The sequence below is a fragment of the Ammospiza caudacuta genome, chromosome 1 (assembly GCF_027887145.1).
Source record: "Ammospiza caudacuta isolate bAmmCau1 chromosome 1, bAmmCau1.pri, whole genome shotgun sequence".
Taxonomy (NCBI): domain Eukaryota; kingdom Metazoa; phylum Chordata; class Aves; order Passeriformes; family Passerellidae; genus Ammospiza; species Ammospiza caudacuta.
In genome coordinates this window covers 132,203,641-132,226,827 of record NC_080593.1, presented here as the reverse complement: position 1 = coordinate 132,226,827, position 23,187 = coordinate 132,203,641, and the positions used below count along the sequence as shown (strand labels likewise).

Genomic DNA, 23,187 nt, shown 5'->3' with positions numbered 1-23,187 from the left:
CATTGGCTGCCTCAGATGCTTTTCTGGCATATACAGGATGGTCTTCTAGGCACTTCAAAAGAAAAGCAGAAGTGTTTTGAACCTGACTTTGCAGAGATTAAATATTAATGACCCAATTCTTACTATGCTTCTGTTTAGGGAAACCTAAGAGCTTCATCTATGATTTATGTCTTCTGTAGAGATTCCAAGTGCACATAAGCAAAAGAGAAAAAAACAAACTAGAGTAGTCATTCTTGCTCAGACATAATTGTGCTACTGCAGAGACCCAGAAGGTGACTCAAAGTTGTCTTGTGGGAATAGGGGCTATTCTGCAGAATACACCAGTGGAGTGCCACATGGGGATGGTTTACCACCCACAGAGAGCATTTTGAACCATTGGAGCTTTGTATTTCTCAGCAGACCACACTCTGGGGCTACTTTTAGAAAGATTGTTGGACTGTGTTGTACTTCTGTACTGTCTCCTCATTGTATATTTAGACTGGAAATTCTGCAGCTTCTGCTGCACTTTTTGATATCTCAACAGCCAATCTGTGCTAGGCATTTTAAACCAATTTTGAAGAGCTTGTTCCCTGTTCAAAGAGGACGTTTACAGCAGGGTTTGCTTGATCTTTCAGGAGCATACCAGGGTAATCAGGCTGATATCTCAGTCTCTTGTGGAGCCTTTCACTTGTCCCCTTTCTTTGGTCAGAGAAAGCTCAACACAGATGAATGCACGGAATAGAAGGAACATATAAAGTGTTAAATATTGTTGAGACAAGATTTGCTGTGTATTTGCTCTGTCCTTCCGTACAACCTATGCTATACATGCAGAATTAGATGCTGGCTGAGATAGGGAAGAGAAATAAAAGAGAAACAAAGTTCAGAGGTTACCTGCAACCTCCTCACAATGTCTCCTAAGAAGAATACAGCACACTCTTCCTACAAATTCAATTGTATTATTGAAAACTTGTCCTGAAATTAAGTTCAAAAAGTCCTCAGGTGGGGAAAAGCCCTTTTCCAGGAATCTGTTGTTTTCAAGAAAGTGTGAATGGTATATCACACAGAAATTTCTGGTGTCACTGAGTGTGGATAGGGAGTTTTCTCTCTCCACCATTTATACATAAATTGGTGAATCAACAATTTAAAATCAGTCTCTAAAATGTCAGGCTACTTTATCATCTATAAGTGGAACTGCATGGTAGAGGGTGATATTCAGTAGAAAAGACAGAGCATTGATGTCCCTATTTTGAACTCCCTCCTCTTACTCTGCTGATTGCATGGACTTCTTGAAGCTCTTGTAGATGCTGAAGCTATCCTTACTGAGTACCCCAAAACTCTTGGGTATTGCCTTCAAAAGCCTCTCTACTGCCTGATTAAAAGTACATGTTGTGTGTCATACAGCGTGAATATTAATTTTTTCCACTGAGCTGAATCAACATCTTCCAAGATCTTTTAAAGGGCACAAAAAATTGAAAGAGAGTTTAAAATGCACAGCAAATTGAAAGAGAGGATTAATGTGTTTTATGGTAGCATGTGATTTGTGCTTAATCGGTAGTTAATGCATAGTTAGATGCACGTAAAGTCTGCAAGTTGGCTAAAAGATTAAGGTCCTTAAACTGCCTACTCAGTGGCTTTTTAACTGAGATTCGTACTAAGAAAAGCCTGGGCACTAAGACTCTAACTTGAGTGAATCCCTGTTCTAGGAAATAGTAACTGCTTCTGAAGCTCCAATATTGCATTTTTACATTCGGCTGGAGGAAAACATTTTCAGCTCCAGAGGAAAAGAGGGTCAGAAATTCATCCTACTCACTCTGGTCTTGTTCCAGATGTTAATTAAATACATCAAATAAGATATATGGTGTTTGAAGTTTGTTTAAAGACACTTTAATCAAAATGTTATTTTTGTATTTGAATTCTATCTCAGGTTCAGATTAACCTAAGTGGCAGTGAAGTAGGGCACCCCTTCACATCTCAGCTCCACACAAAACTCCTTTCAGCCAGGCTTAAAAACATGGGAATAAAACAGAAAGATATGAAAGACAAAAAGTAGAACAAAGAACACAGCCTGATTTTTAAAATCACAATTCCACCACATTCCAGAAAAGCCCTGAAACTTAGAGGTAAAGGCAGACAAGGTGGCATGAATGCATACACAGGAAATTTAAACAGTACCAATATTTAGGTTTTCCCTCAAGTTCCCCAAATATCAAAATCTTTCCACTCTTGTTAATTCTGCACAATTATGACTTGCCCCTGACATGAAGTTAAAAATTATCTTTTGTAGCTGCACATTTTCAGTTTGGATTCAGTAGGATGATGGGGGACTTTCTCTCCTTTGAAAGTCACACAATTTATCTCCAGGAGCAGTTTTTCTACCACTAATTCATAATGCTATAAAAAGCCCAGTAACCCCAGTTTTCTGAGTAAGGGAGTAGCACAAACCAGATACTCACTGAATATACCAAAAAAGGCCAGCTCACTAAGTAATTCTGCACTTGTCTTGCTGTGAGCTCTTGAGGTACACTTGGAGCAAATGTGACCAACAAGTATATCCCTGTTATTGTCAGCGTTCCTCCTTTAAAGAAAAGGACACGTTACTTTGGCAATACAGTGCTTGGTAGTCGTAGTTATACTTGACTTCCATCTGATCAGGAAATAGTTTCTAGAAGAAACTAGAGAATAGTTTTTATTAGGAAATAGTTTCTACAAGAAACTAGAAACAATTTAAACAGATCTATACTTAGTCAATTGGATTGCCTTGCATTTGTGGTCTTATCTAGTCTAATTTTTACTAAAGGCTCAAAGAATTTTGGAAATGTGAAAAAAAGTTGTCAGTAAAGCCATGTGAATTAGGGTTCCAATTCAGCAATTCAATTTCAAGTGTGTCACAAAGGAGAATTAATCCTTTGTATTTCCCCCAGGCACAAAGTTCATCACACAAACTTAGCCTAAACTGAAAGGACAAGTTTCCTAATAGTGCAGTCAGCTAGATGATTAACCAGGGTAAATAAACATGACTGTGCCTAAGTCACTGTGGCCACAGAGATGTGCACAAGCCACCAACCTGCCCTGGAAGCATCAGATGCAACACACATGTGCCACTCCAGTGCTCAAGTGAAGCTGTCGTGGGGCCAACATTCTGGCCGCTCCCTGTTGCATTTGCAGATCTATGAACTGTTTTATAAAAGGATGATTTGCAATAGACTGTTCAGCCACTAGGCTGCCAGGGCCCCATTTCAAGGCCGAACTTGCATTATTATGCTTTTAATAAAAATCTGCAAGTTCTGCCTTGTGGACATCTGCCTGTGACAAACACAGATGTTCGCTGAAGTATCAAGATAGAAGTGAGATGATCCCAAGATCATAAACTGTATTGGATTAAGGAAGACATTAGCTAATCAATTTTTCTTCAAGTAATCTTTAAAATTCTTGGTAAAGCTATAAATCGGTGAGGAATGCAGGGCTCAGGAATACAAAACAAAGCACATCCGGAGGGTTTTGTTGGCACTGCTATCTCAAACAGCTCCCTTGGAAAAGCAGAACTGTGTTATATTTATGTGCTTGCAAAACCATCACCATATTTCCCATCGTACAGCTCATTCTTATGGAATGTAGCAACATTGTTAAATCCATCTTGCAAAGTCAAACTCACAGAAATAAAATAAATCAGCTGAATACCAGTTAAAGCAACACACAGTGTTTAAGGCCATAAGGGAAACATGATCAGTGAAGGGAGGAGGGGTTTGAATTTAGCAGCTGAGCTGGCAAACTTGCATTCCAAACCTAAATAAATCGTATATAGTATTCCTGGAACGATACTGAACAGATCTCTCCAACACATTCATGAGAACAGCTGTCCTCACTACAGTTTGGACAATCAAGCCTAGATTTTAGGAGCCCACAGAAATATCAGGTGCCCTGCATCAGGTGCACTGTCCCAGCTGAGGTGGCTTGGTGTAAAGCCCAAACCCTGAAACCTGCTTTTCTCTCACTATTGCTGCATTCAAGGGGAGCAGTCTTGATATGCAAAAAAATCTTGGACACAGGCAAAAAGTTGTCAGGCTTTTACAGTGAAGACCACATTTCCCAGCTGAACACTTGACAATATGATTATTTGTTTTTTGAAGTGATAAAACTAAAACTAAAGGATAGTTATCACTTTAAATTGAGCTTGAATTTTTGTGCAATAGCTATGCAGTAGGAAAAAATATCTTATATTTGAATAAGTAACTCAATAACTTCCCTGATTTTATTAATTCTGTGTTGTACTCATAAAGATAATACTAAAGACAACCTCAGAGGCAAAAATAGAAAATGAAAATAAATTTGAGCAATAAGGGCACATAAGGAATGAATTATGGTTATAAGAGCAGAGGATTTGGGAATACAGTCTTTTCCTCATGCATTGAAGATTCTCTTCCTTTTTATCACTTTTTCCCAATTTTGAAAGTATCTGCCTTGAAACACTTGCTTGGGAAAGTGGGAGTGTGAAGGTGGGGGCTGTGTGAGAGTTACAGCTTGCTAAGCATATGGCAGCACACATGTCTAAATTAGCAAATGCTTACTTACCCAATATATCAGCAGTCCTCATGGTCTTCTTTAGGAAAAAGACAGAAATAAATGCACTACCTAGAAGAGATATATAAAGATTTTTATAAATATACATATATTTGTTAGAATATCAAGTGCTACTGTAGAAACCTGCCCTGGGACAAGTTTAAATATATCTCATGGGTGTTGTTGTTGCACCATACCATGATATAAAGAGCCAGCAGTCCACTCCTGCAAGCCACCAAAACTCACTTTCTGTAAGATTTCACATGTATCCAGCAGGCTCTTACATGGTTGAAAAGATGCAATGCCCTTCTTATTTCCCACCCAGGGGCACTGCTTGAACTGTTCTGATTCAGTCATGTGTGGAAATGTCAGGAAAACTGGGCACTGATCAACCTTACTGTTTCACTGCCCATTTGGCCACCAAGTCACTGTATGGACGTTCTCAAGGCAAATTGCATCATAGAGCAATAAAATTCTCCTTCTTTAGTCTTCAATGTATTAGAAGCTTATAAGCAAAGTAACAGCAGCACAATTGAGAAGAAGAAAGTCACTGCAAGAACGTAGTATTTAGTATGAGCTAAGTGGTCATGATGTCTGCAGACAAACAGGGAGAAACCCCACATGTGTACGGGAACACTCTCCATGGTCTTTCACAGTGACTTGCGCTGAGGAAGGAGAAAACTGTGAGTCCTAGAAATGATTTCCTGTTTTCTGGGAAACACTTTCTCTTGCTCAGCTCTTGCATCTGACCCCTGCCAGCTCCTAGTCCTGCCTCCTCAGGATGGGCAGCAGTGGGGATGAGCAGCAGCAGTGGTTAGGGCAGGTTTTGTGGTTAGCAGCTCAGTGGGGACATGTGCTGGAGAGGAAGGAAGGAATAGCTTGAAATTAGGATGGATGAGACTGGGAGACATGGCTCTAGCCCAGCACACAACAGCTACCTCTAAAAAGAAGAAAAAGAGGCTGGATAAAAGAGATGAGTGAAGTCCTCTGTGAGAGGTGCATCAGCAATGCTAGATTCATTCAGAAACCCCAAAGAAAGACTGCTCAGGAGGAAAGTGAAGGAACACATTGAAACAGTCATGGGATGCTGCTACAAGAGCTCTCTACTTGTCTACAGCATGGTTAATTCTTGAAATAACAGTTCAGCATTTTTACAACTATCTTTGCCTCTTTATTGTTCTCATGGAAAACTTAATCCGTGGTTAGCTAGTAGATGTACTCTAGAAAAATTGAGAGAGGTTCATATCAAGAGGTAAACAGAGAACTGGAATTCAGCATCAGGCCTCTGTTTTCCAGTCAGTAGAAAATCAGAGAGAGCAGAAGTCATACAATTAAACTGTAGCAAGAGTGATGGGGAGCTGTGCACACGAATAAGCACAATAAAAGGATCTTCAACTGAAAATGCCTCACTGAAATTAGGTTGCCTGATATGGTTTTCTTTATTCAATTTTACAGGGATGACTTTGCTGAAGACACTGAAGGTATCCAGGCAACACTGGCAATAGAAGAGCTACCTAGGTTTAGAAAAAAGGGACAAAAACTGGTAAAGAAGCACTATCCAAGATAGTGCAGGAATTAATTACTGCTCTGTCTCCCTGCTCTCACAGCTTTTACAAATCCCACCTCAAACCACTCACCTAGATAGTCTCTGTCACAGCAAAGAGCTGCTGCTTAAAGTACAGATACCCCAGTTATTTTTTTGCTGTTCTTTTTGTTTGTTTGTTTGTTTTGAGTACCCCATGTCTGGACTCTCTGCCTTCAGCAGAGGTCTAGTAAATGCAATTCCACTGTTGGCATCCAGTCTGGGGTAAGATGAGTTATGCCCAAATGCCAGCTTACAGGGATCCCAGCCTCTGAGGCTGGCAGTGGGCACAAGGAGCTGCTGGAATGCAGCCAGGTGATGAAACTTGTCCCTCTGCTTTAATACTGCATTCAAATGCAGCAAGCCCTGTCTCCAGATAGCTGGTATTGCACCAAAGATCATGAGCTTAACAGAATCTATGTATAATTAATACTCTATGAGGAAGAGTAATATGTAGAGGAATCTAAAAATAGGAGAGGTTTTAAGGACACATATTAGACCATCTGGGAGTAGAGAAAAAGCTGCAGTAGGAAGGGAGGCACAACACCAAGGTGAATGAGGCCCAGGAGATACTCTGAACACACAGCACAGCTGTCTCTGGGGTAAGCTGCCAATGCTCCAGTTGCACTCAAGTGAAGAAGAAAAGGAAATGGGGTAAATAAAAGAGAATAAGCAGAGAACAGTTGCACAGATCTGATGAGATGCTAGAAGACATACATGACTGATGAGAAGCCTCACAAACTCTGGCTGTTACCTCCAGAACTAAACTTTAGGTAAGTTATGGTAGCATGGCCAAGAGAATGTGATATTTATTTGACTTTTGTTAGTTTTCTGGGGTCTAAGCTCCCAGGTTTGACCATTGGGTATTCTTCCATATTCTTCAGTTTTCGGGTAGGCTTGAATCAGATTAAAGCAAAGAATCCCAGAGCTGATTGTCTTGTTGCAGATGGGCCAAGAAGGAGGAGTACAAAAGGAGCCTTGGGAATGCAGGCTGGTGTTTGCCAGTTTTGCCTTCTGCTGGCTTTGCAGCCTTTTCTGGCTGGCAGGACAAATGACAGACATCAAAGTGCTCCCCAGGAGCCCAGTGAGAAATCCAGAGCCCTCCCAGCTGCTCTGCTCCTCCTCCTGAGCTCCTCTGTGCTCCCACTCACAAGCCTGGGTGCCCTCAGTTGCTCAGGACATTAACTCCTCCCAAGGAGGCAGTTTAGGCTCTGTGCCAGAGGCCAACACAAACTCTCTGCTCTGCTCTCTGCAGGGAGGCCTCCAAGCTGATCCTGCTTTGAGCAGGGGCTTGGGTTAGGCACTTCTGGGGTTCCTTCCAACCTGAGTTCTCCTAGGACTTGTGGACTCTTTGTAGGAGAGCACGTGGGCATCCAGAGGCTGATAACTAGGCCTACCAGATATATGAATATAAGCCCTTACTGTATCCCAAATGCAGACCTGCTGAAACTCCCCAGACTCTCCTCTCCTTTCCTACCCTCCCTCAGACCACAGGTGAGGTGTCTTGCATCTTCCCACCTCTCCTCCTCTCTACCAGCGATGTTCTACCCCCATACTTTCCTCCTAGCCTATTTCCCCTTGATTTCACCCCATCACCACAGTGTAAGTTTAATTCCCTACCACTCAGCCCAAATTTTTCCTTTCCCATGCCAGAGCTCTTTTGCTCTTCCTTCACAAAAACTGTGCTTCCTCCTCCTCCACCATTACACTGATGTGAGAAATAAACTATTGAACATTACGTTTCAGTCTGTGAGTGAATAGACTGAGGAACTTGGGCAATTGCTGTGCTGAAAAGTATGAATACATCTTTGCAATTTTTTTTTTGTTTGCTTTCTTTTTTTAAAAAAAACATAGTTATAGAAATTGAGATCTGTGTCAAAGTGAGGAATAGTTTCCTTCTTGTTGTTTTTTTTTGGTTGTTTTTTTTTTTTTTTTTTTTTTTTTAATTGGTTAGCAATAGAATACAACAATACAGAAACCCAGACAAGAAATCGTGTCAAAGCTGGCAGTAGCTTGGGAACAAAACAAGCAATTTATCATTGTTCTGAAGCCTTGCTGGTTTTGAACCATTGTGTTTGGGAATGCAACACATGAACAGCCCCAGGCCTGGATTATCAGCCTTCAAGACATCAAGGCATCCTTGGCATCTGAGAAGACTTGGATACTTTTGGGTGAATTAGAATAATTTTTTAGCTTTTTCACTAATTATTAAGGTAAAATTTCAAAAGTAGGCAGAGATCCAGCTTCCATTCCCAGTGACAATTGTCGTCTGCTAGATGAAGAGAAGGGCAGAAAATCTGTAGATGATCTGTTAAGGATTAAACATCACAGAACCAGCACATCCTAAGGTAATCCTTGAGTTTGTTTCATGCCTTGATTGCATGCTTGCATTAATACCCATAATTTAGAAGAAGTAAATAGGTCCTTTAAAATGTTTGTATCCACATGACAGAGCCTTTCTTAATGCTCATGAAATTAAAATGGAAAATATGATTTGACACTACATCAAAATCATGATAAACAAAAACTGTTGGGTGGAAAAGGGGGGAAAAGGGTTTGTTCAGGAACTTAATTGTTATCTAAAAATCTTCATCTTTTCATACATCAGCATAAACCAGGCTGGTTTACATTCATTATTGAATGAATATATTAATTATATATTGAATGATCGTATATTCACATATATTGAATAAATATGTATTCATTGCAGCATGTGAACTTCAATGTAAATTGAAAAAAATGAGAAAAAGATTTGAGTTTTTTTATGGTATGCAATTAAGTGACTTGAGGAATGGCTGTAATGGTGCTACACATAGCTCAGTCAGCTGCTCATTCTCTTAGGAGAGTGATCATTCACAATTATCTCCATATGTAGATTTTCTCCAGCACAAATAAAAATAAAAAGCAGTGTGATGTGTGGGTTCTGCCACTAGCAGACAATGAATGGTGAGAATCCAGCTCACAAAATAACTCCTCTGCTTCCTAGACATGAAAGCTGCAGTTAGAATTGGGTTGTCTTTGTTTCTTTAAGAAAGAGATAACACACAACAGAAGTAAAAGACAGAAAACACATAGTGATTCATGGTATGTATTCTGTGTATTTTGTCCAATCCAGCCATAAAAAACTCAAGTGTGTGTGCATGATTTTTTCCTATGCAAAACTATTTCACTATAATTCACTATTGAGATGTTTTCCTAATACTCAAGCCATTTATGAATATGATCTTTTTACCTCTTGCTTTTACTGTCTAATTTTACTCTAAATAGTTTTTGTAACAATTGTTTGTAATAGTTATATACATATATAACTGTTCATAGCAGTTAATAACAATATTATTATATTCTTTCTTTTCCTCTTTTCAATTTCTAGATGAGCTTTATGCACTATTTAAAAAGACTAATGCTCTCCTTACAAACGCAAAGACTGCTTGCACTACTGTCTTCTCCAACAGTTTTCAAAAAAAAAATCCACAAAATTTCATATTTGCTTTAAATGTTAATTCTCTTAAGCTTAACAGATTCAGTCAGGTAAAGGCATTTAAACTCACCCATGCAGAAGAACACTTCACCAGTGGTCTGGATGAAATACCAAGGGAAGAGAACTAGATATGACTCGAAGACTATTGCACCTCTCTAGTTTGTGCAACAATATTTCACTTTGAGACCAAGCATTTACTCTGTATTATGCAATTTAAGGGTGTGCTTCCATCTAATCAAGCAGTTTAAGTTCACCCAGCTGATGTTCCCCTAAATCATTTGAGCAGTGCTCCAGTTATGAGGATGCAGTTGCTGGCAGTCACATCCCAAGATGTGACCTCAGAATATGCTTTATGTGAACAGACTCTCAGCCTGTCTTCCAAGCTGAAGTGATTCAAGACCCTCCCAGTACTGAAAACTTGAAGATGCTTCAATCCATCCCCAAACAGAACCTATTGTGGTCTGCCACAGAGTCAGCAAAATCTGGAGAGACGATGACTTACATGGTGTATTTAATTGCTGCAGCTCAAATGACACCTGGGAACAAATTCATTACATCTAATTGACTTCTAAAACCTATTCTTAGTTTATATGATGGAGATTAATGCTGCACTGAATACAAAGAAAGACATTACAGATACCTCTTGACAGCTGTCTTGCACACTGAACCTGTAACATTCCTAACACAATCAAAGATTAGTACTGGAAAAGTGGTGAACAAAACATGAAACATTTTTTCCCATCTGAGAAACTGCTCAAAAGAGAGACCATTAAGGTGAGCTTAATTCTGGAACCTGGATTATAGGACATACACACTGCAGAGAGAAGGAAAAACCCGGAATATCCTTTTTTTTGCTTTTTCTAGACAAGTACAAATCAAGTATTTTAAAGAAGAGTTTAGTGCATGCTTCCTAGGTATCATTAGTAACAGAGTTCTCAGAATTCCAAGTTCTTAGGCCACAAAGATGTAACATTACAGTGTGCAGGAGAAATCCATTTCTACAAGAGTATCTGAGAATCTTCCTAAAGTATCTCAGGAATATAACTTTTCAAAGCCTGAAGCCTCCCACTGCTGTTTACAGGAGCATATAAAAATGCACAGGGATCTTAACAATGTCAGGCTGGGTGAGGCAAGTGTAAAACAACTCCCCACAGAATGGTGAACACTGCAGAAGAAATGGTCTCCAATGCCACTGACTCTTCCTCACCTTTCCCATCCCCAAGTCATTTCTGCAGGCAAAAGCAAGATGATGAGCTAAAAACCACTGCAACCTAAAATTACCCAAGCTACGTGTAAAACATGAGCTTTACTTTTTAAGTATAGGAAGTTTCTTAATGATCACATCAAACATGTATTACTCCTCCACTTTTAAATTAAAAATTTACTAATTTCTCCTCTTGAAGAAAACAACTGCTGTCTTCTCACACTATTTAAAACCCTGAACAGATGTAGAGCTTGCATCATTGCAACCACATACAGAAATACTTCCACTGTGTAGGAAGAAAAATATATAGTTTTCTCTCTTAATTCTAAAAAAAAAAAAATAAAAATTTAAATCTCTTGGCACTATGCCAATTCATGATCTTTGGTGCTCTATTCTTTTAAAAACAAGACACTGGAACAATCCAGCTCAATAGAAAAAGGCACAAAGTTTTCACTATTTAATTGATACCAGGTTAAGTGCAACATCCAGTTGGATGTAGTTAAATGTGGTGGCAGAGCATAATAGATGTTGGCTCCATCTATTTTTAAGACGCTTCCCGTCTCAAAAGTCTGGATATGTATGATGGGTACAGCCCAAATCCATTCTGGGCAGAGACTCCAGTCTGCCTTCTCCTCCTCCAAACCCTGGTTTCCAAGCAAAGGAAACTCCCTGCAAACCCAGAGACCTGCAGAGAATCCCCTGGATGCCTGGACGTACTGCAAAGAACATTTCTCCCCAGCACACCATATGTCCTGCATTTCCAATGGCACTGAGAGTCAGCCCTTACCATATGGACATGTTGACACTGAATTTGGGAACAAAATGCTTCTCAGAAGGTTGGACTTGGGGTTCAGGTATGCATTTGGAGTTTGTTATCAAGTACTTAATTTGTTCATTAAAAAAAAATTAATTTATGAAAGACATTCAACAATACCACAAAAAAACCTGTGAGCTAGACTCTGCAAAGGCCACTCCCACCACTTAAAAGTGGTCACAACTTAATGAGAAAACTATTTCTCGATCTTTTAAACTGGAAAACCTGCTGCCTAAACTACCCTTGGTGCAGTTGCTAGCAGATGATGCACACATGACTTGGGCAGTTCGTCACTGCCCTAAATGATGAATTCTTTTAAAACTGAAGGGATGCTCTCTCTCTGGCTTTAATTTCAGAAGACAGGAATGTATCTTGTAGTAGGAAGTGTTACTGGGAAGTTATTGCTGTAATTGACTGTCTGCACGATTTTTACTTGCTCTTCCTCAAGGGAATGTTTGCTAGACTAAATAAAATTTCAGATATTTCTATTGTTTGGGCTGTGAAATGGACACTGTCAGCTGATTTATGGGAATGGAATATAAGATATTAAAGTGCTTTCTGGGATCTTACAGAATAAGCATTCTGGGACAGTTTAAAAAAATAAAATAGATGAGAATCTTGGTAAGACATAACAGTTAGGATCATGGTTTCTTGGTATTTGTTGTAAGTGAGGGAAGTGTAGAATGAAGGAATCACCAGATGCAACATTTCTTCACTTTTTGCAAAAGCAAAGAAGGAATCTACTTGGATAAAAATCTACCCTAAATGTGATCTTATTTTTTTCACTTTAATAAATATTGTGATTTTTCTTTCTACTCACTGCTTTTTGCTTTTTCTTTCTAGTTTTCTATATTTGCATTTTATTCAGTTTGGACAACAAATGAGATTAGCCAATGTTCTTTGATGTTCAGAGAAGTTCTGACAATGCCTACAATTGTTACAGATATAACTACTGCCACCAAAATCACACTGGGACATGTCATATTAATTTACATTTTCATCTCAGATAATATGTCATTCCTTTCTTTGAGAACTCTCTCCTACTATGATGAACTAACATGGCTTTATATCTGAAATTCTGCAATAGAATTTAACATTGAAGGTTGGGATAAATTGCCTGCAGTTTCCTTTTCCTTCTCTCTCTGCTAAATTGAACCTATATATTGTGAGCTGCTTCCTTTCACTACAGCTAGGCAGTCCACTGGGAAGGCATTTCATCTTTTCTACCTTCCCATGGAGAGCCACTCACTGCAGTGTCACTTCCAAGCATGCAACTGGTAGCTGGAGACCATGCAATGTAATCACTTGCCAATAGCAAGTAAATGAGCTCCAGCATATTCAGAACTGTTGGGATCTCTCAGTCCTGGATGATTCAGCTGTGGATGTGAAGTGACCAGGTTAAGGGATGTAGCTGCACCCTGTATTCCTGTTTTTACAGCTTCTGGGCAATATTGCCCTGTCCACCCTGCTTTACACTAGCACAACATAAAGACATATTTTCAAATGTGTGTCACTTTGTCAAAGAAACAGACATCTCATACCTGAGCACCTTAATAACAAAAACCTCCACATGAAGTAAAGAGTGAGATCCTATCACTTCAGCTAAAGTCCAATTAATCTGAACGTAAAGGAACAAATGAACATGTTTAATAATGTCCATAAATGTACTAAACATTTCTGGAAATTTCTAGGCCCTTTCTGTCACACACCGCAGAGTGTCAAGCAAGTTTGCCCACATCATAATGAATCACGGTGAACAGGCAGCAGACACCACTTGGTGTGATGGTAACACAGAAAATGTACTCAGGATCAGAGCACAGCTCTGAGCATGCAGCAGGATGCCAGTCCCCCTCTTTGGGGGCTTGCAGAACTGGCAGCCCTTACAGCACTGGGCAGGAGCTAGCAGAGCACAGCGACACAAAAGACAAAACCATGGAAAAAGAAATATATTAGAAGAGTCTTTGATTTAAGCAGACAGTTTTTGTCAAACTGTCAGCTCATGTAATTATATTAATAATTTCTTTTCAAACCACGACATTAACATTTTCTCTTGTGTTCCTGCTGCAGTTTCTGTGATATCATTCCTCTAGCCAGAAGCAAGCATTGAAGCACATACCCGAGCAAGAAATGGCAAATGGTCTCACCTATGACAGAAACAGATCCCAGTGGAGCCACCAGAGCGATGGGGGCGAGGGCATAGGCTGAGAAAGTGCCCAGCTCTGCCAGCCCCAGGAGGGCAATGCCACAGCACCACAGCTTGCTCCTATAGCACGGCTCCGGCTCTGCCCGGCAAGCCAGCCGCAGGTGAGCGCATTTCTAGAAAAGGAATTACCAGGAACAGGCGTGAATAGAAAAACTTCCATTGTGTTCTTATGTCTGACAAAAGTGGAATAATTAGGGGGCTGTCAACTTCAAGTTCCAGGTGCATCAAGGTTTTCTTTTTAAACATGACTTTGAGCTTGTTGCTGCAGAGCTTTGTGTTAACTCAGTGCTGCTTCAGATGTGCTTTCTTAGCCATGCTGGAAAGGGCTGAAAATTTAGGCCTCTGAAAAAACCTGAAAAATGCTAAGTGAACACTGGCTAGTGCTTCCTAGCTATCACTGCACACATCTGCTCCTGTCCCAAACCAAAGCTCAGCAGTTGTGCTCTGAATCTGGAAACACTCAAAGGCAGGAGATGGGGCCAAATCAGAACTGTGGCAACAAACTGGGACAGGGGAACAGACAACAGGGTGTTCCTGTCTGTGAAACCTATCCTCACCACAAATATACTTTCAAAATGAAAAAGGCAGCACTTACTCACATCTTCTGTAGGGAGGACTCTAAATTAATTAAATAGAATTTATGATTTGGCTACAGTCTCCTGTTTGACCTTAGAAGGAGATCGTAAGTATAGCATTATTTTCTAAAGAATATGTTATACCAGTTAGCAAAGGTATAATATATACTCAAGTAATACTTCATGAACACTTCATGTTACATGAAGAAGGCATCATTGGCACAAGTTGTAATTGTTTTTTCTCTGGCTGTACAGCAAGAATGTGTATATAGCAAGACAATTTGTTTTTGATCACACTGATCCTCTGAAACAGAGTCCAGGCAGTCTCTATTAAGAAAGTGTCATAACTGAGAATGATGCAATGTTCTGTAGATTATATTTTCCTTTCTTATATTCTGCAGATTATATTTTCCTTTCTCAAATTACTCTCCAGCCTTTCTGCACATGGGTCAAAAAAGGTGGAAATCAAATGATACAGTTATTACAGTACAAATAGTGGTAAAAGAATTTTTTTTCTCCATCACTTGAAATTTGATTTTAGAAGTCTCCCTGCAGAGCCCGGGGAGGTTGCAAAGGATTTTCCTCATACTCCCATCCTTCTCTGTAGGCTACTTGACAGAGCATGGGACAAACAGCAATGTCTGTGATAGCCCATAGTCCTAGTCAGTGCTCTTGTTGAGATGCAGCACTTTGTTGCAGCTTTGTGCTGTGGAACGTGTTCAGGGGATGAAATTCTAGAAGAAAGTTTAGCCCTCCAAGAAAAAAAACTTGTGCCACCCATCCAAAATGGATTTTCCATTTTTATAAACAAAGAAACCCCAATAAAGATACAAATTAAATTAATAGTAAATAATACTAAATTATTATTCAAGAATCCAAGTGTCTGCCAAAAATTAAATAGGACAGATTCTTAACTGAATCCTGAGGGGTATTTTCACCCCAGATTCTTGTAGGATTAACTTTTGAAGACACAGTGAGACTGAAAAGATGTGCAGCAAACAGAGGAAGGCGAGCTCAGCAACTCCCCTACAGCCTTCTTTCTCCAGATGTCTGTCTTCTTTGCACAGTGATGTGTGCAAATGGTATTTAGGTGGAGGCTGTTTATAACTCAGCTGAAATTGCAAATGATGAGCTGCTCTTTAGTAGACAACCTGCTAGAGGGAAGAGAAACAGGGTAATGGACTACATGGCCAGAAAGGGACAGAACAAAAAAATTTGGCCTGCCAAGTTAATAGGATGTGAAAATAAATGTTGAGATCTAGGGAAAGTCGTTCTTCATATTTAGAAGATATTGTTACTAAATGGAGGAAAACCCAATTTAAAGGATAAAAAAAATCAGTTAAATTTTTCTGTCATATGGCAATGAGAACCATTGGGTTTCCCTAATCAGCATTTAAAAAGCTGATAGTTCAAATCCAGTAAGAGCTGTTATGATTACAAGTCAATGGAAGTCTGCTTGTATGCCTTGGTACATCCCCTTGCAAAGCATCTACTTTGGCACCCAGTAGCCTCAGCAGACAAAAGATATGAACTCTGAACAACCTCATTATTATGGACAGACTGAATTTCCACTTCACCTTCACTTTTCTTCACTTCACCTCTATCTTTCCAGTTCAACTTCAGAGGTTTTCCTAGAGCCTGTCCTAGCACTGTCACCACCTGCAGGTTGGAATTCCTGTTGGAAAGGCAGGAGTCATTTCAACTTGCCTACCTCCTCTGGCTAAACAGGTTTCTTTCTATGGGATTGTCCAGCTAATGATGTTTAAATAGAAAGGAATCACTGAAGAACCTTCTAGCTTTAATAAATCGGATTACTATGACAGAAACTTTCATATTCCACAAGTTTTTGTTTCATTCTTTACAGAAAAAGCAAGAAGTAGCTTTATATGAGACCAGCACAACTTCTAAAATACTAGCTAGCAAAAATACTTCTGAACAATTTACACAACGTCTTCTATGCTTTAAAAACTTTTGTTAGAAGACCTCAAAATACAACTAAGCCTACAAGATACAGACTATAATGAAAAATGTAACTTTCTACTGAGTATGTACTCTAACTATTAAAACAAAGTCTTTTATAATTGACATCCTACAATGCTTTACCACAGTTGTAAGGACAACACCTTCCTTTACTTTTATGATTTAAATAGTGTTTACTCAGATTATTTTATCTTAATTGCAGAAGAAGAACTAAATTGGCCAAAGTTGTTTTGGGGTCCAATATTGTAAAAACCCTTGTGTCTGTATGCATTTATGGAACAGGTCCTCAGGGAGCTGACTCAGAAAGGTGCCAGCCTTGATCTGCTGCCTGTCAGCTCTCATGAGTGACATGGTGACCGGCACCATCTTGGCCACAGAGACCACGAAATGATCAAGCTTAAAATCCTTGTTGAAGGGGGAAAAGAGCAGCAAAACCTCAGCTCTGGACATAAGGAGAGCAGACTTTAGGCTGCTCAAGGACCTAGTTAGAAAAGTCCCCTGGGAAATGTTTCAGTAGTGCTGGGGTCTGTCAGTGCTGGTCACTTTTCAAACATCACCTTCCAAGGGCACAGGAGCAGCAATTCCCCAGTGTCAGAAGTCAAGCAGAAGGCTGGCTTGGTGAACAGGGATCTTCTTTTGGGTCTAAGGCAAAAAAGGAAGGTGTGTGCCCAGTGGAAGCAAGGTCAGGTGACCTGGAAGAATAAGAGATGCAGCTTGCCACTGTAGGGAGAAAACTCATGCAGCTAAACATCAGCTGGATTGGAAGCTGACCAGAAATGTGGGAGACAGTAAGAAGTTCTTTCAAATACATTAATGGCAAAAGGCAGCATAGAAATAACATCACCTGTTACAGGATGTGGATGGGCACCTCACAAACAGGGACATGGACAAGGCAGAGGTGTTTAATGCATTCTTTGCCTCTGTCTTCAGCACAGATGATGGATCAAGGGGGTCTCAGTGCTCTGAGCTGGAGGACCATGGCTGTGAGAATGAGCAAATCCCAGCTGACCCTGAACTTGTGCAGGATCTACTCCTCCAGCTGGATCCCTAAAAATCTACAGGGCCTGATGGGATTCACCCGAGAATCTTTGAAGAAATAGCTGATGTCATTGCAAAATCTCTCTTGATTTTGATCTCTCAGCTGACTGGAAGCTGGTGAACATTCTCCCAGTTTTCAAGAAGGAGAACCCTCAAAAATTCCTGTCAGTCAGACAGGAATCAGAATTGAGACCCGTTAGTCTCAATTTAGTGCCAGCAAAATCATAGAAAAGATTATTTTGGGAGGTACTGTAAAACACCTCGAGGTCAACAGAGTCATTAGTCACAGCCAGCACAGCTTCATGAGGAGAAAGTTCTGCTTGTCAAACCTGACTTCCTTCTGTAACACAGTAACCCACCTTGCTGATCTAGGAAAGCCTTGGACTTCAGCAAAGCTTTTAATACTGTCTCTTATAGTACCCTTCCTTAATCTCAGGTTCAATGGGACCACAAGTGACTCACAGCTGGTGTTTCTTTCTGGCACATTGAAAGGAGGAGGAATTGTGAATATTTCTTCTATTCCTGTATGACAATCACAGCACAGAACAGGCTGAGAGCTCCCAACAATTCCCAACTCCCAGCAATTATAGCAGGGCAATGCTAGATTACAGTTCATGAAAGAGAGAAGGTTTAAAAAATGCAACAAAAGTTGCATTTTGAATTTCATTAAAACCAAACTGCAATGTAAGTACTTGCTAAGCATAAACAACTCTGAATAAAGAGAAACCATATCATACCTGTATATTCAAGGAGACACTGATGAGAAAATTTGAAGCAGCAGCAAGTAAAACTCCAAACAGCTGAGTCTGCAAATCACAAGGCAAAGAAATACAAAAACACTTATTAGTTTAAGAAGAGCAGTATAATGGTGGTTTTCTGATAGCACATTATGACCCAATCAAAACCACATTATTGTACTTCTCAGTCACTGAGTTCATGCTGCAGTGAGTAAAGTGGTAAGGAATGCCTCTGCATAGTTGACTACGGCTTAAGTAATAAACAAGTGGGAAGGGAAAGGCATGCTGGTTTTGCTGTCCTTCAGTAGAACACCTTCTTAAATCTTATGGAAGACAAAACTAGGCAGTTGAAAACCACAAACAGGGTCTTTTCCCCCCAAAAAGGACCTAGTTTTCTACATTATCCAGAAGGAAAAGCATCAGCGATCAAACCATTGGATAATTGTGTTCCTATTGGAACACAATTATCTTACATGTTAACATATCCACTATTTGACAGGGCAGCCAGGAACATAAGTGTCCTGAAAGTGTCTTTAATGTATTGTGTTATTTCATTATAAAAATTCCTAATCAGACTGTCTAAATTTCACTAAGATTTGCAAGCTTTCTATGAAGCCAAGAAATTAAAAACACTCAAGCAGGATTCATTATTTTGGAAAGAAGTCATTTAAAGATGCCATTTCAGCAAGGTCAAACAACATGTACTTGACAGAGCTCCCTGTCCACTGTCAAAAAGTTCTAGCACATTGCAAGCCATCCTAAGTGTATTAAAAACCCATTCAAGGTCACTTCTCTAGTGCTGTGAGGAGCCCCATTAGCTTGTAGAGAAGAGAACCATAACCATCAGTTTTTATAAACAAGGTCACAGTAATATAACCCAGCATAACAACAGTTTCCAGGCTGTAAAGCAGCATCCAACTCTGTGCTTACAGCCTCATGTTTCATGCTTACCCAAAAGGTTCCTGGGCAGCTCGGAACAGGCAATGCCTACCACCACAGAGACTGCTGCCCCTCAACATTTATAAAGAGCTACATGTTCCAAAAGCACTTGGAGGCGGGATTGTTGTTGTGGCTAGATAGTTCCCAGACTAAGCAAAGGCATCCCCAAAAGTGTGAAGAAACAACAGCCTTATTACAAACCAAATATAATATTTAAGCCAAGCAGCAGAACCCAACTGTTTCCAGCCCCTCTGTTTCTGCAGTGGCCCGGAGCTGGCAGGAGAAGCAGACAACAGAACTGCTCAGAGAGCAGTGCCTGGCTGCCTGTCAGGTGTCACCAGGACATGACTGATGGGTCCAAAGGATTCAGGGACAAGAAAGCAGCGAGTGAGAGGGCTCCCTCTGCTAACTATTACAGCATCAGTGCCACAGCTTGCATACAAGAAGCATCCAGTGAGAAGCATTACTCAAGATTTTAGCCCATAGCCTCTGGTGCATGGCCACTGGAGGTCCTTCCCTTCTTGCAGCCTCTCCCTGGGATCCAGCAGCATGTTCTGGGCTCTCACACACACTGTGTTCTGGGAACACACCTCCCTGGAGCCAGTGTGTGATGTGACACCTCAGCACAGAGGTCCCGGCAGAGATCAGCACCCACTGTTAGAGGGACACACAGCCTCCTTCCACCCTGGGGAAATGCTGCACATGGACACCACCCTCTGCAGAAGCACAGGGGATGGGGTTTCCTTCCTTTGGCCTTAATGCTGTAGCATCAAATCGTGAGCACTGATCTTGCCCAAAGTTTGACCACTTCATCCTGCCCACACAGCGGCTTCAAAAAACAGCAACTAAATTAAAACTGTTTTCTTGCTCCTGAAGACTTGTACTTTTTAAATGACAACATGCTCCCTTGTGAGGAGGTGGAAAGTGGCCTTGTCAGCCTTGTCATGAAGTGTTTAAGAAAAAGGAGACAGAAGGGAATAGAAAACAGAATCTGCCCCCTCATTTACCCCATCATTTCACTGCACTTACATTAGTAATTGTAACAAATCCCCACTACTCCCAGCTGAGAACTCAGTCTCTCTGTGGCTCTTGTTGTTCCAGAGGCTGATCCTATCGTTATGGCTGCATCTCTGGATGCAACCCCTTGCAGCTCCTTCCTCCCAGTTTTCAGCTGGGGGTCACAAACCTTGCACAGGACTCAGTGGGCAACCAGCACACCACAGAGAAAACACCATTGATGTGAGCCAGACCACAAGAGGGTCTCCATCCAGCTCTTGAATGCAGCTGGTGAGCAGAGGATGAGGTCATGTGTTCCATTGGTCATCTAAAATACTGTGCTAAATCAGATCCATGTGTGGGTACTGATGATGACCTGAGTGTCTGCCTCCAGAGGCTGTGAATCAAATTTCCAGCAGTGGGTTTTCCAGGGCCCTGCATCATGGGTGTCCTCCCCAGAACAGCAACTGCTTTTGCACCACGGTGGTTGCTTCACCAGGTACCTGTGAGCTTGGCTCAGATATCACTGGGGAACAGATAAGATTTCTATCATGATGACCAGCCTGTGTCTGAACAGAAACAATCTTACAAAGGTCAATTCTCTTCTTGGAGAAACACAGAATGGTTTGGGTTGGAAGGGAGCTTAAATATAATTTAATTCCAACCTCTCTGCCATGGGCAAGGACACCTTCTACCATGCTGGTCAAAGCCCCATCCAGCCTTGAACATTTCCAGGAATGGAGCATCCACAATTTCTCTGTGCAAACTGTTCCAGTGCCTCACCACCTCATTGTGAAAAGCTTCTTCCTTGTATCTAGTCTAAATCTGCCATCTTTTAGCCTAAAATCCTTATGCTGTGACTTAGGCTCCTCTGTGCCTAACTTAAGCAACCTCCTGGTCTGCAGCCAAGGAAAAGCAGTGCACATGTAGAGGCAGCAGGCTGGGCTCCAAGCTCACCCCCATGGCTCAGGTCACCTTATGGCAATGACCAGATGTTTCACGTGAGCGTTGCTGCTGGCATCAATAGTGCAGGGCCTGCCCCAGGCTGACAGGGGCTCAGGAGCTCTGCTCAGCGTGGGGACAGCACCGTGCTGCCAAAGGCAGGGCTGCACACACCCCTGAAGAGTAAGAGCAGAGCACGATGCCCTAAGGAGGTCAAACATCACATGGATCCTTTCAGGCAGATGAGATGAAAGCACAGCAACACCCTGCAGCTACAGCATGGCAAAGCTGTCTCATGTGGGTTCATATCCACACGTGCTTATATTAAATTAAAAAATGGGGGAAAATGCAGTAAAGGGGAAAATTACATTGCAAACATCTCAGGCAATTTCTAATGAACCAGGGTTACCACATACAGCAGCACTCAGAGGAGAAAAAGCATATCTCAGGCTAGGAAAACCATTCATGAGAGACAACCTGCAACTGAAGACAGATCACAAAATTGCTGTACTGCCCTGAAAGCCACCAGAGCCCTTCTGTTCCCATCTTATCATGTGAAAGGCTTCATTATTTGTGCAGTGTCTGCCATTTAATATCCTTCAGAGGCTAAAGGACTGGTGGAACAGCCAGTTTAATAAGTAATAAACATGATATTCTCTGAGTTTCCAGTTGTGATATCCAGTTGTGATATCATCCACAGCACTGCAGAGCTTCCCACACATAAGTCTCAAGACAAACCTCAGTTGGGGAATTCAGTTGCAGACACAACTTCAGAGCCATGGTACTGCTTCAGTCAACTAAGGACTTCTACAGGAAAGAGCTTTAAATATTCAAAACTGTTGGCATAAAATGCAAGTTTCTTCATCACTGAAACATCTGTCTGAGCATACAGGCCACTTTGTCAGACCCCAGATTTCAAACTGTTGACATATTCTTCCAGTGCTTCCAAATGCATGAGGCTTGTCAGAGAAACAACCTTAAGTTTTCCAGAAAATAAGAAACAAAACAGAAATTTATTTTACTTCACTTAAATATGTTTTGGAACAAGCCATGAAAGCCACCTACCCACTTTGAACTCCTTCCTCGATAGCCCCTGAGCACACAGACCATGGACTGAGATTGTGGATCTGCCAGCATTTTCCTTGGTGGCAAACAGGCTTGAGGAATGCTTTCCTCTGGCCTGCTGCTCCCTCACTGCCCGGCTTGAGTGCCTGAAATAATCCATCCAAAACTTACCCCATTACCATTACGTTCTTTATCAGCCACCTGCCAATGTTAACACTGAAGGAGAGTCAAAAGTCACAATCCACACCAAGGGTTTTAAACCGGTGACCCTGTGCAGTTTGTCAGGAGTGACACTGCCCTGTACAGGGGGTGCTGGGGTAAATGAGTTCAAGAAATGGCAAATTTGCCTCAAGCAAGGCACCATCAGCACTGGTCTGGCATTCCCATCCCAGCCACATGAGGCTCCTGCACAAGCTGGGGTGTGGGGGAGGGAGGTTTGAACCATCAGCCAGGAGAAATCCACTTGTCACGTGGAGGGGCAGCACTATTTTGCTATTCAAAATAAGTGAGCAGCAGTGTGGCACTGGCTGGGTATGGTCCTGCTCCCAGCACTCAGGCAGGACCTGATGCTTGTTTACCAGAGAACCTTTTCACATCATTCTGACAGTATTTTAAATTGACATTTTACATGCAAACTCTCTATTTATTGTCAAAGTAAAATAAGGGTTTTATGGCAAATGAAAGCCAGGCTGAAATCTGTATGTTTGGCAATAATTCTACTAAGTTTATCACTTGCAGACTAAAATCTTAATTGGAGACTCAGTTATATGGTGAAATGCAATTTATCCATATAATATGTGTGTTTTCCTAAAGAACATTAAACTGCAGTTGCCAGGTCTGTGAAATGAAAACTTAGAAAAAGGAACATAATTTGCACTGACTAAAAGGTATATGCCATTATTTATGGAAACTTGCTCTGCCTATAAATTGAACTGATGAGCAGAAAAAAACCCAAACACTTTAAATGTCTGTTGCCTGCTCACTCATCAAGGCTAGTTAAAGTGTGGCTCCTTTTTTTTTTTTGTTGATTTCTCCACGTATTTGTGATCTAAAGGTGTTCCCAACAAATTTAATGGTGTATACTGTTTCAAAAGCTAT

At 40.9% G+C, this 23,187-nt stretch overlaps 1 protein-coding gene across 1 annotated transcript in view; it reads right to left on the bottom strand.

Annotated features, from left to right (window-relative positions):
* The window catches only part of NIPAL2 (NIPA like domain containing 2), a 49,632-nt gene that overhangs the window by 13,794 nt on the left and 12,651 nt on the right, over positions 1-23,187 (bottom strand). The window contains 4 exon segments of the mRNA XM_058814861.1: positions 2,433-2,554; positions 4,549-4,608; positions 13,759-13,930; positions 18,148-18,216. Coding sequence (XP_058670844.1) covers positions 2,433-2,554; positions 4,549-4,608; positions 13,759-13,930; positions 18,148-18,216 — 423 coding nt within the window.